Source organism: Symphodus melops (genome assembly GCF_947650265.1).
Source record: "Symphodus melops genome assembly, chromosome: 13".
In the NCBI taxonomy this organism is placed as follows: domain Eukaryota; kingdom Metazoa; phylum Chordata; class Actinopteri; order Labriformes; family Labridae; genus Symphodus; species Symphodus melops.
In genome coordinates this window covers 23,620,698-23,635,000 of record NC_136703.1, presented here as the reverse complement: position 1 = coordinate 23,635,000, position 14,303 = coordinate 23,620,698, and the positions used below count along the sequence as shown (strand labels likewise).

At 39.9% G+C, this 14,303-nt stretch overlaps 1 protein-coding gene across 2 annotated transcripts in view; it reads left to right on the top strand.

The window, feature by feature from the left end:
* The window catches only part of syt6a (synaptotagmin VIa), a 53,808-nt gene that overhangs the window by 26,688 nt on the left and 12,817 nt on the right, over positions 1-14,303 (top strand). The window contains exons 1-2 of one of the 2 annotated variants that reach the window (XM_079359783.1): positions 12,669-12,694; positions 13,236-13,626. In XM_079359783.1, the coding sequence (XP_079215909.1) occupies positions 13,448-13,626 (179 nt within the window). In that variant the 5' untranslated portion in view covers positions 12,669-12,694; positions 13,236-13,447. Of the gene's footprint in view, positions 1-12,668; positions 12,695-13,235; positions 13,627-14,303 lie in introns of those variants that run through there. The other variant, XM_079359782.1, reaches the window with a different exon arrangement.

Below are 14,303 nucleotides of genomic sequence, written 5' to 3'. Positions count from 1 at the left end.
CAAGTCACCATACTGTATCTACAGAGAGGAGAAATGAGAGGATTCAGCATGCAGGTTAACCTCCTTGCAGAGCAAGATAACGTTCCCCTCATGATGAAATGATTTGTGCTGGCCATTTTTCTTGTTATCAGCCGAGCTGTAATGCATCATGAGGCAGTGTGCTTCTGTGCATGAGGGTCCCAAATGTCAGTCGTGGGTTGATTCAACAGATTCACAGTGATGGATGCATCATTTCTTCATGCTGACTTGTTTTTAGCTCAGGGCCCGCAGGCCGAAGGTCAGGTCAAACTAAGGTCCCGTCTCCTCCAAAAAATCTGATGTGGTGGCATTTTTTTTTTAATGTATGAGGGACTTAAGAAGGAAGATTTGACGTGTCCTTGAAAATGTAATGAGCATGAACACGAACGATCAAGACACGCAACTCTGATGTTATTAGACACAGAAAACATGAAGCAACAACAGGTGGCTAATTAGCTTAGCATAAGGCTGGATTCAGAAGGAAACAGGAACAACTGTCTTCATCTAAACTGTTGGCTTTTGTCGATTTCGGCGGCCCTTGCTGACAAAACCGTTCAGCGAAACGTTTTGTCTCTTCAGGATTTTGTCCTTTGAAACCAGTACGTTTGTTAACAACAATCACATCATATGCTCGAGAAATTTAAAATATGAAAATCAACAAGAACTAAAGGGGTTTGATCCCCAGCTCTTGCAGTCACACGTTGAAGTATCTTTGGGCAAGACATCTTTGTGGTAGCAACGTCATCTAGAGTGTGGCAGTATATTTTAAGTATATTTCGCAAAACAAAACATTTTTTTGCTATAAATATAGAGCTACAGCTTGTTAGCTTAGCATGATATAAAACAAGGAAGAACAGATGATCTTGCTCTATTTAATAATAAAAATAAATACATGATGCATCTGGAGGCATTTCTTTTGTCAAACTATTATTTTCAATGCTACCTCCACTTCCAACAACATCAGTAAAACAAACTAAGTATGCTTTTAAATGTGCAGTTATTTATTTATTGCCTCACTCTGTCTAAATGAACTCTATTAAATACACATTGTCCTAACAAACCCTGGTAAACAATCAACATTTTAATAGGCTTTTAGAATGTGTTAAAACGAATTTCCAGTTCAATTATGTTTCCCCCACATGTTTTCCCTTAACCTAATCAGAGATATTGAAAAGCTTTATCATCATTTCACTCCCTTCACATCACTCACACCCTTTATGTACACGCATGACAGGGCAACTGCTGGTCATATACAGTGTATTCATCATGATTAACGGCACAATATTTCAAGGCAATGAGGCAGTCGGAGTGCACAAAAAGCTTTCATCATACAATATCAGACGCTTATACCATTGGTCTGTAATGGATGTTGCCTGTCCCGTTTAGAATCCCTGGTGATGAAAATTACTGGGAATAAAAATGAGTGTACGGTATCTTTTTGTTTATACGAGCTAGATCACATCCTGTTAGTTTTAATGGGATATCGCTGGAAATGACAATATCCATGACGAGCCATGTAGGAAGCATGGGCCACATGGATAAAGGTGATCCATTCTTGTAATTATGTCTTTATTATTTGAAAACATGTTGCAGGCTATCAGCTCCATTGGTCCAATGAGTTCTTGTGTTATAGGAATTCTACCGGCTTCGAGCTTTGGATATTTTTTTTACTGCACATCTCATATAAAACACATTTTAGGACTTCATATTGGTTATCATATTTATAGCTCTCTGAGGGTAAAAATTCATTAGCTACAGAGAGAAAAGGGGGGACTCTGAGAAATGAGGCTCTGGAGGATGATGGATCAGGCCGGATGCAGATGTACCACACGTCAGGTGCCTGGGGAATGGCATGCTACGGTTTCTGGCTTGGGCTGAACGAGAGCAATGATGAGGTGACTCAAGGTCAGGGAGTCATAACACTTGAGATATGGAGAGGGATTCCTCATACAGAACATATTTTCCTGAGGTGATGGGAAGCTGGACAGGTCAGGTGTAGCCTGAATGGGGTTTGTGGGGAAATGATCATGGGTGTAACCTCTGTTTGATGGGTTGGTTGCTTGGTTGATTGATGGGTTGGTTGGTTGACTGATGGGTTGGTTGGTTGACTGATGGGTTGGTTGGTTGGTTGGATGAGTTAGTTGGTGGATTAATGGATGATTAATGGAAGCATGGGTGGGTGAAGTCAAACAGACAGACTGGTGGATGGATTACTTAGGCTGGCTCCAAGAAACCCAGTAGTCACATACAAACCCCTTTCAAATATGCCTGGTCTTATATTATGAATTAACATGTTGACAGTCTGGCACAAAAAGCAATTGGGATCTGATTAGTTATTGATTTCATTAGCAAACACTGTATAGGCAGTGAATTCTTTTCTAACTCATCTGTTTTGATTTATGAAGGATATGAGTTATGCATAGTAAGGCCCGTGTGACCTGACTGACAGATGGGCGGGATGTAACGGCTTGACGAGAAGCTTAAAAGTAGTCCCAGCTTCATCTCTGCCTGTCGTTAGGTTGACTGAAAGTTATTTTGAAAAAGCATTTCCCTCATGGAGACCGCCTCTGACAGGCTTTTAAACCCCCCTCGATGGATGACATCTATCAGCAGTTGTCCATTACAGTCTATGATTTAACTGCTTGCTCCGTTGTTCACGTGCGGCCATGTGAGTTGGTGTGTTCCTCTGTTAGCTCCAATAATCTTAATAAAATCCTGCAGTATTGTGACGTGCCATTATTTTCTCTCTTATTTTTAACATCTTCTCCTTGTGTGCGTAATGCGTCCTGATTTTGAAATTTGGCAGGATTTTGAAGCGTCTGTAGTTGAGCCAGGCTTAAGTATCAACAAATGCAAGTCTCATTGTGTGTATTCTTTTACAGTAATATAAAAAAGAAGCCTAACTGGTTAATCTCACCATTGCAGCATGTTCGATATCCCTGCGGGTAACTACGTTTGCATCCTGTCATTGAGCTGCAATCAATGTTTGGATATTAATTATTAATCCTTTTAAGCAACCTTGTTGATCTCTGATATCTTATAGCATCATTAACTAAAGATGACTGAGGCAAAACATCTCTTGACAGAAGTTATTTTACTGCTGTGAAGGAAGCCGAACATAAATATGCAAGCAATATTTTTAACATCCTCAGGGTTGAGAAGATTTCCCAGCAGTCACGTAGCTACTGCATTTTTATTTGGGTAAACAAAGCAAGTCTACAGTGGCTCATGGTGGCACAGAACAGGGACTACATTTTATACAGAAATCTTTCGAGGCATGGCTGAAAATACTTGCCAAAAGACAAGTCTGAGTCATAAATATATTTTATATTATTACTTTACTGACAAACAAGAACATTTGACAGTAATTTAGTACCTGGGTAGTTATCAAACTGGGTTCTTTTCTTTTTTTACATTAAAGTTAAATTAGCTTTTTTGACATGTTCTTCTGGGGAAATTATTTTTTACAAATAATCTTCTTTTGGATTTTAATACACGTCTTTTGTGTATAGTATATCATTTAAAGACTGTATCAAACATAAATGTAGTCTCAGTAACGTTACCCATTGGTTTCTGAAGCTAAGTTTTGTTGAACATTGAGGTTGGTCATCATATTGGAAATGCTGTCTCAAAATATCTTTTTTTAAACCCAACAAAAAGCAAAGAAGCAGAGCTGCAGTGTGCCTTAAGCCTCCTAGCAAACAGCTAACATGCCCGAACCTGTAGGCCAGTTCACACCACTAATCATGCCAATTTACACACAACTCCGAACTCAACCCTGTATGTTGTGTACACACAGAATTTAACTCCTCTGACCTAAACAGTGTCTTTTAAACAAGGCTATAAACACGTTAAAGGCAGTGTTGGTGATTTTCTTCCAAATCCACTTTTTAAGATTTTGGTTGAAATTGTCTTTATATCCTGACAGTCATTAATAATTCATGCACGCCGAAAAAGGAACAAAAAGTCTGTCATATGTATCAGTTTGTAAGCCTGTAAAAACTTTGACCATGTCTAGCCACGAGGTACCAATCTGATGAACCAATCACGTCTCCCTGTTCATTCTCTACACTATGGCGTACATAAGCCCACACTCAAAGAATAAGATGAGGTCTCCTTTTGGACCAATGGCAGTTGTGCATGTGAGTGAGGGGGGCGTGGCTTTTCAGTGAGCACAGAGGGGAAGAGGTGGGTGCAGACAGAGATTTACCATATCAAATACTACATCCAATATTTTAATTTTGATGCTGCTTGTTCATTAAGCTGTTTATATTTAGACATACAAAAAAAAATCACATTATTTATCAAAAGCGATCACTGATGACTGATTGTGAAAGTGTCTTCAGTAAGTTCAGTTTTTAAAAGATCACCAAACGTAGAGATAGATGGTTAATTAAAAATGGTATTGTGGTGCATCAATGTTCATTTAAGCTTTGCCTCAGGAAACAAAAACGTGTTATAATTGCTAATGATTAATGGATTGATTTTCCGGTACATGCCTCATAAATTACAAAAAATTGAACAGTGAGAAAATCTAATGCTCCAAACCTTTCTATGTGAATGTTTATTTTCTCTCGAGCCGGGCCTGTGAGCCTCTGCAATCGAGATTGTCGTTTGCTTTCTGCAAAAGGCCCCCACGAGAGAAGGCAACCTGGCACACAGGAAGCTGTGCGACACAGATAGGGGCTCCTGGTCAACAAGCAGGTTAATTGTGTGATAGGACCAGATGCTAATACAGGGCTGAACTCGACAACCACAGCTCCAGGTGGAAGCTCCCTGTGGCTTGGCGGCAGAACACTGCAATCGAAGAACATTTGACCCCCCCCCCAGAACTGCTACAGCCAGAATTGATTGAATTTTGTATAAAGATGGATATTTTTTTTATTTCCTGGCGAGATGACTGCAGTTTTTTTAAGTGTTCGGAGGATTATCATACGTGGAGGAGTAGAGAGTCTGCACTTTGATTAACTTTGCACTTGTGGAGGAGATAACAGCTTTCTGAGAGTCTCTCCTGGGTGGATTATTGAGTGTGAGTGCTCACACATTGTATGAACCCTCAGAAGTCAATTAGCAACCTCAAGTCATCACGTGGGGAGACAATGGGCACACAAGGCATATGGACATTTAAAGGTATATGTAAAACTGAAAATAAAAATGGTACTTATTAAGTTACAGCAAGTATAAAATAAATCTTTACAACCATGGGTTGAAAACAGGGTAGGAGGACCTGATTGCATGTTAAAAGAAGAAAGGTTTATTTAAACAAAAAGCAAAAACAAAACTCACTCAAAATAATAACCCCAAAAAAGCCATAAGCAGAAAAACAAAGTAAATCTAGGGCGCAGAGGGAGACAACCTACAAATTACAGAAGATGAAAAATGAACTGACACAGCGGGGAAGAAACACTGAGACTAAATAGACTCAGGGCTAATCAAACACAGGTGAGGCTGATTACACAGGTGAGGACAATCAGGTCAATCAGACAGGCGGGAAACAAACAAGGAGCAAAAAACACAAGAATGGAAACACTGAGGACAACTGACACCTAAAAACCAAACCAGGAACCCTAACACACAAGTAAGAACAGGAAACAACATCACAGACAACATAGGACACAAAACACAGGAAAACTGAAAACTAGAACTACAATATAAATCAGAAAACAGCAAAGACTTAACTAAGAAACACCAACACAGGGAACTAAAATAAGACAGGAAATCAGAACTAAATCATGACACACTAATGACTAATGAAAAAATAACTTTTTGCAGACAGTAGACGCTGAAACACAAATACAGAGGTTTTTGGATAAATCAAATACAGAGCATCTTTGTTATCTAAACTGCACTTAATTGTAAAAGTATTGGATAGCAAATGTCCCTTAAAAAGAAGCAACTGTTAGCTTGAGTGAAGAGTTAGCTGTTAGAATCTGGCTCTACATTGATCTGGTCACAGCCACAGTTTAGCTGGAACAGTGAAGTGTGAAAAGGATAGTGGGAGTGCAAACTCTTCGCTGCAAAGTCTCACTACAAGAATCTCCAGACAACAGATGTTCTGGTGTTAACAAGTCTTCATCTTAACATAAGCACAAGTGCAACATACATAGGCACATTTGCTTCTGAAAGGTAATTTTTACAGCTTTAGGCAACTTTTTTTTTTTGCTAACAAATAAAAATGTCCATGCTAACTACCTTAAATATTTTGGATCTCATTCATCTCTGTTGTGCTCATATTGTAAATGTTAGTGAGTGAGTAATCTCTAAACACTTACATGTAAAAGGTCATGGCCTATCTTGGTGAACAAACTTGTTTTTGGGGTGCATACTATTATACGGGACTGACAATACTATACTCTCTTGGTTAGCTTAGCTTAGCCTACAAAGAGGGGAGTCAGCTAGCCTAGCTCGGTCCAACAAAAACAACATTTAAATATATAATAACAGCCTGAAGTTCTAACTAAATATTTGATCATTTTTCATCCATACAAATTTTTAAAAAAACCCATTAACTATGAATGATAAAGTGTTTAAAGATAAATGTTGTAATTGTTGGAGAGACATATTCAGAGATTTTCTTCAACTCCAGCTAATGAGCTATGCTAAGCTAAGTGTGTTTCCCAAACATGAAACTATTTCTTGAAATAACTAGCATAGCCCATTCTATATTTATACATCACGGTGCTCAATCTAACACATTTGGAATTAACAAAGACTTCGACATTTTACACATTTTTAGACGTTATTATTTTATTTTAATCATATTCTAGTCTGTTCTCTTTGACTGCACCCTCTGTCCTCAGGGTACCTTCATACTTCAGCTGTCACTGAGTTTGAACATTTTCACTCTGACAGGTTCCTGGACAAGACGTTTCTGTCGAATATTTTAACAAAACTGAGACAGAAAACAAACACATCCCCACCCTGTAACGGACAGCTCCTAAAAAATTATTCGAACATATTTCCACTTGACAGTCTACAGTGGCCCTTTAAGGTGAAACTGTCAAGCAGTCTGAATGATTGAGATGACAAACAAGGGCAAATGGTTTTTAAGTGCATATTGCAGAGAAGGTGTAAAGTCTCCAAATCTTCTGCCAGTGCTGCAGCACTTGAGATAGTACCCAATATTCAGTTTTTCTGCTTAAGGCTGCAGAGTTCACATAATGGAAGTTATCTATAGTGCCTTTTAAAGGATCTGTCTGTTTAATCTTTGTAAGGGCACTCTCAGTGGGACTTCACGCTAATAAAACACTAGTTTGGAAAGCAGGAAGAAAAAAAAACACAATTACCCTTCCTTGACACTTTGAGTGTTCACTCTTCATTGCATTCTTAACACTTGTTTACGCCCCAATTCTCAGACACAGATGCACTCCAAATGAATCAATCGATAATGTCTATTATGCATAAAAAAAATGCGACAAAGGATAATTACGAAGTCAAAGTAAAACTGCGAGAAGAGCTGGTTTCTCTCTCCAGGGCCTAAACGTTCATCCTCACACCTCTGGATGATCTGCTGGGGTCTAAACTCCTCATCACACGGAGCGGGGGCTTTAGGACTGGAGGATGTGGAGGATTAAAGGATTTTCTGATTGCTCTGAAAAAGACACCATGGGATACAGAATTTCCAAAAATGGCTGAGGTACCACATCAAGATTAGAGGGTATTATTTCCATCCTTAGGGAAAGGGGACAGGGAAGCCACCGCTGACAGATTTATAACAAGTGTGTTGGGGGAAACATTTACAATTTAAGAAGCTTGTGGTAAACTGCAAAGCCTATTTTGTGCTGGAATCAGTTGTGCAAACTTTTCCAATTTCATGAAATGTCAGGGCTCGTGTTTTTTTTTTTTTTAAGTGTACTTTTCATTTTCTCTGGAAATTGTATCCATTAATAACAAGTCCACTTAACATGATCCTCTTCTACATGGGCTGAGATTACCTTCAGCCTGCTGCAATTTATCCAATACCGCTAATGCACAATGTGTTGCAAAAAAACAAGAAAAGAAAATCAGTAAATGCTGGGGGGGTAATAAAGCAAACATGTTTATAGGGGAAGTTTGATTTTTCATTTGTCGTAAGGAATAACGAAATACAATCCCAAGAGTCAGAAAGTTATGACTTTTTTCCTGTCATCATTTTTCCCTTCATGTGTTTTTTTTGCAGCTTGACTCTTTGTCCTGCAGAAATATCAGATGTCATGTGTGACAGGCAGAGAGCATGAGTAATCGTGGGCTACGAGGCACAGACAGCACCAGCACTCAGTACTGCCCTCAGACGCTAGCCGGTAGTCAAATGAGGCCAACAGAAGAAGACAGCCGCAGTTTTATAACGGACTGTGTTGAAATTATCAAGATGTTCAATTTTATGTTTAACTCGTCAGGGAAACAAGGCCCTGACAACTTTTATCAACGCCATTCACCATTTTTGATTCGACTCAATGTGCGTCCTAAATTTAAGTTTCCAGCTGAGGTTGAAATATTTGGTTCTGATAGTCTGACTTTATCAGACATCTGTTCACTGGGCTGGCAATGCACCACTAAAGTTCGTCTTCAAAGGTTGAAGCAAAAAGGGTCGACAAGCATCGAGCTCATTTTTGTGTTGTGCAGAAAAAGTCAACAGACTTATAACTCAGGAACGCAGCCTTTGACGTAGTCGTGATGCATTAAGGTGAATCTGCAGGTACATGTGTTGATGTAGAACCATCTTTAAAATCAGTTTCCAAAAGTGAAGAAATAAATCAGAATCTGAGGTAAAAAAACGCTGAAATAAAAAAACTATACCTTCACCAATAAGACAACTTCCATTCATATGGTCCCTTTCAGTAAAGTAACCTAAGTGTATTTAAGTCTTTAAGGAACGCTGCAGCTTCTTTGAAGTAACTCAGTGACCACAAACAGCATCTTCCCATCTCTCTGACCTCCTGTGTGTTACAGATGAGTCAATTTATAACAGCGTGCAGGAGGAGGACACATTCACTCTAACGACTGGGTTACTCTGGAAACCAGGTCAGATATGAAAGCACGAGATGACAAAAAAAAAAAAAGAAAAGAGAAAAGCCTGCAGGCTTCACTTTTCTCTCTGACTCCACCTCAGAATAAACCTTGATTTCATTTGGGCATTTTCATACAAACATAATAGTATCCAAAGCTCTGTGTTTGTGGTTCTCAGAGTCTTGCAGTTTTGCCTTCGTGTCTGGATTAAACATGTATCTTGGCAGCAGGAAGGGCAGACGGCGGTAGATTTCTGCATCTATTAGAGGAAAGGTTTTAGACGGTGTGTCAAGATGACTCCTCGCTCAGAGGTCAATTCCTTAACTTTAAAATGTGTCACATCGAATATCCGTCTTTCAAACAGCATTGCCTCACTTCCTTGACCTTTGTACCTGCCCCAAAACCCACCTGAATGAGCTTTACAGTGAGATGAATTGAGCGCCTCAAGTATTGATCGTGAAAGGTGTTTTCAGCACGAAAGGACCAGAAAAGACCCTTTTGATTGACTGCAGGCTTGTGATAGTCCACTGCTGCGTGGCGTGGGTGCGATCATTAATAGTGTGCTAAAGCCAGGAGTCAGTGTGGTGTCATGCTGTCAGGGCAGGGTTGAGTCCAGAAGGAATCACACAGTTCTGCTCCATTACCCATCGGTCTGTAGAGGAAGAACAATGGCTTCACCATCTCTCTCTCTCTCTCTCTCTCTCTCTCTCTTACACTCAAACTCGTTTCTCTCTCTCTCTGTCTCACTCTCACTATATTATTAGCTGCCTATGCAATGTGTCCCAACTTCTAAAGACAATTAGTAGCATATCAAACTCAACACTTTCTTAATATAGGCACTGCAGGGCTGGAGTAGTCTCATTAACCTTATCAAAAAGAACTGTTGACAGGAACATGATTCAAACAATGTTTACAGTAGAACTTCAAATAAATCTCAGCTTCTAGTTCTTTTAGCCATCAACACACCTGCCATGTGAAGTGCAAACGTGGCCAATCAGCATAATGTTAAAGCTGTGATGTCTGTAAAACTTCCTCACACAGTGCTTAAAACACACATGCATAAAACACCTATGCATAAAAAAAATGTCAGATTTTCGGTGACATTTAAAACCAAAGCCCTGCTGCGAATGACAAAGAAAGCTCTGTTCAAGGCTTTTACATGAAATCATCCACTGGAAAAAATGTTCATTTTTAATTTAGACAAAAACGTTTCAGTAGAAATGCATCTACGCTGATGAAAGTGATTCTACTGTTAATCTACAGCATTTATGAAATCTAACAAAGTGGTCAGGTGAAGCCGAACTTCAGAGTTAGCCATTGTTGTTGTCCATCTACTCATGTGGCTAATGACTGGAAGTGTAATGCGCATGTGTGAAAGTCACTGCATCTTGCCTTTTTTTGCAACATACATGACTTTAACAAACTTCTTTTCCTTTGGAACCTGTTCTGAACATTTTGCATTTTTAGCATCCCAAAAATTGTTGTGTATAAGAGGAGAGAAAATCTAATAAAAGGTTACCATTTTGGGCTAAAATTGTTGTCGTGTAAACAGCGCAGACAATCGACAAATACAAAAAAAAGTTGCCCCTGTAATTCTATAATTTAGACTTTCTTTTTGTCCGGTTTAGAAAAGCGTGCAGGAGTTCACCTGAAAGTTTCTGTGATTAAAACGAGAAATGACCCAATACTGTTTCTTTATCCATCAGTATCATTAAAAAGAGAAATGGCTGTAAGCTAGTTTCTGCATACTTCTACCGGGTCAATTCTGGAACAATTAAAGGTTTCAACAAGGTGGCACGAGCTTTAGTGCTGTTGGTTAATTCTGCTGACTCCACTGAAACATTCAGATTTCACTTTGACACACGGGGCTTTGCTTCTGCAGCAAACCGAAGTAAGAGCAGGGTAGTGAATCTATTAATATACATTTTGTTTGTGTTTGAAATAGTTGAAGGTATTGAGGCTCAGAGTGTCCTCCTTACACGGGGGAAGCCGGTTGTCTGGATTAGTTTGGTGCCCGACTTTTAAAATCCCTGCTTAAATTGAACTTTCTTTTGAAGGGCACTGCCGCAGTCAAAATACTAAAACAAGTCAAAGTCAAATTCTCACTTACAGATTTCTTGGCTGTCATAGCATCTTGTAGGAAAAGATTGTCACCACGGGTGTCTGTATTTCAGTGCATGGTGCAGGGTCTGCTTCGATTTGCCGTGACGGAGGATGAAGGCCGCGAGCGACAGTTCAGTGAGGGCGAAGCTTTGTGGAGAGCTGTGTGAAATCTCAGATGACATGGAGAGGCCAGGGCTGTGGACAGCCGAGAAATCCTCCTCAGGCATAAATCCTCCAGGCTGGAAATCTCTCCCCCTCTTGGCTTAGCTATAAATTCAGCTTATTGGACATTTAGTTTGAATTTTGAACATGAAAACGTGTCATTTGTCTCAGTGCTCAAACAGCCTTTTAGGTCCATAAAGAAAATCCAAACTTTAAAGGTGCAGTTAGCTAATCGATCTTCATCTGTATAGAGCCTGATCATGAAAGGTTTTTCAAAACACGTTACAAAAAGGGAAGATTCAGACCGTACTCATTGTTATAGAGACTCAACATCATGAGCAAAACACAACATTTTGAAAACGCAAAGCAGCAAGAAAACTTTTTTTTCCCCCCCGAGCAGAACCAGACTCATGACGAACATCCACTCTATTCCCACTCCACAGGAAGTTTACTCCAGCTGATCAGAGCGTAGTTTGTCAGATGAATGTGGGGAGAGATAAGTTAAAGAAACAGAGTTTTCTAAAACTCAACGATGTGTTTCTCGTGAGGGAGTAAAATCAAAAATGTTATTTTATTTTTATTTTTTTTAAACATTGAATATTGGGCCTGAACATGTTGGAGTATTTTAATCATATAGTTTGAAAGGGTTGGGGGGGGGTCTTCGTGGAAAGTCGTTCCACAGTGAAGAATGCGACTTTGTAAACATCGATAATACAAAATGGTTTGATCTACTGTAGGTATCTTAACATGATCTAAAAGGCTTATTTTGTGTTGGTTTTATGGCTGTAACTGAGACATAAAGTTCGATGATAAATAGATTTTCTCGTACCTCAGAACAGTCAGATACTTCATTAATGCCTGTAGCTGATGTGTGAAATGTGAATGAAAGACTTTGACTTCTAATACTGAATGGTGACTATTAGTCAATCACTTAAAAAAAAGAAGAAAAAAAAAGAAGTGGTCGGATATTTTGATATGAATCATTTATCACAAATCTCACACCCAGGTTTCAGAGCAGTTTGATTCCTTTCTTTTGCTGAAGTGAGCAAAGGTTGAGCAAGCTAAACGTCGTGAGAGAGCTACTTTACTGTGTCATGAAGCAGCTCTCCACAGTCTGAGGAGCGTTCAGTAGAGACAGGGGTTCAGGCCTGCTCTGAAGGGGCCCCTGAGACGCTCTTCATCCTGAGTTATTGGAGATAAATCCTTGTAACCAGGCTGTGTAAAAAAAGGCCACCTCGACTGAAAGGTGTGCAAAAACAATCCCAGTATCAGCTTATAGAATATAATTTTCTTTAAATCAAGAGCGGTGTGACTCTGGCGAGAGTCTCAAGGGTAAAAGCCAGATGTAACAATGTTTTTTCTGTGTTTGTTCTTTTTCCCTTCAGTGCCGCTGTGATTCATTGCAGAGTGCTTGTCAGCATTCTTGGTACGTCTCCAGGTCTTTGTATGCTGCTTGTTCCGCAGGAAACATATTCAAAATGCCGGAAAAAAAATAAATGACTCTGCCAGGCTTCCTTTATCTGTTTCATGGTTAAAATCCAAGGAATGTTTTTATCCTTTTTTGTCCCCCATTATATTCTTCACTTTTTTTTATCATGTGACTGTAATTACTTCTCCTACAAAAGCGAGTGCGATGTAATAGAAAATTATCCGCATGTAAGTATGAGCGCATGAGTGAATATTTGAATCCTGTTTACATTAATATGCTTCCCTTACCCTTGGCTGAACTGGAGACTAATGGAGGTTACTTTAATATTTATGAAACATCTCCCAGTACACTTGGCTGGCTATCCTTAGTCTCATATGGAAACCACCGATACAGCACTGGACCATTTGAAAAAATCATGTCCTAATAGACTGTCTCTCTCCCTCTCTCTCTCTCTCTCTCTCCTCTCCCCCATGTTATCACCATCTGTTTGTCCATATTGTGTGATCCTCTGTTTCTGGTCCCCGCGGTTCACCACCAGACGCTACTTTTGGCCTCCTGCTCGGTGTGTTTGTGGTCTGCGGCCTGGCTCTGCTGGGCCTTCTTACGCTGGTCTCCTGGAAGCTGTGCGTTGAGCCTTGGCGGACTAAAGCCCACTTCGCCACTCCGTCCCTCACCCCTGACTGCGGTCCAGAAGACTGTCCGCTGCAGCCGTCTCCCCCGCTGTCCAGTCCCCAGCAGCCACTGGTCACCATGGCGACAGAGAAGGTGAAAGACCCCATGGGTTCGATGGGCTTCCTGGAGGCGGCGGTGAAGATAAGCCATACATCCCCTGACATACCCGCAGATGTGCAGCTCTCCATGAGGGAGCACTTCCTGCGCCGCACGCAACGCATGCAGAGACAAACCACTGAGCCGGCTTCCTCCACTCGGTTAGTCACATTCACACACGTGTCTGGACAACTCATATTACACAAGACAGAAACATGTTGTTGTTCATGTGAAATTATGCTCAGGGGTAAATTCAAGCATGCATTCATGCGTACATAGGCAGAGTCTTAGACACAACATGGGAAGGTCCCATAATCTAACATGAAAGAAAGGAAAAAAAATCTGAAAAAGCCTCACTTCTACACATTTTGTGTTTCCAGAAACTGGGCACAAAATACCCCTAATGCATCACTAATGAAGGTAGAAATTCCCTATCTAAGCAATTTTGATGCCTAACAAGTTAATTATAATGAATTCTGTGGATCGCGTTACTCGTAGCCTCAGAGCCACTTCTGTGGAGGTCACTGTAGTAAAACTAATTATATGTGATGGTTTCTTTATGAGGACGAACACAGTAGAGGGAAGAAAATAAATGCTTAAGCTGCACTTGCAGGAGTTTTTCTTTTGTTTTCTTAGTAAGAAAAATAAAAAGTTAATAAATAATGAAATTATCTCTTAAAAGACATAAAAAGAAGAATTTGTTTTCCTTGAACTGAAAAGCAGCAACGCAGAAATCGACAAAAACCTCCATGTAGGATTTATACAGAAACCATCGGCCCCTCGACAGGCTGACGGTGTCACCTTTGCGGTTCAGTCGTTTATTTGGGGCAGTTTTATC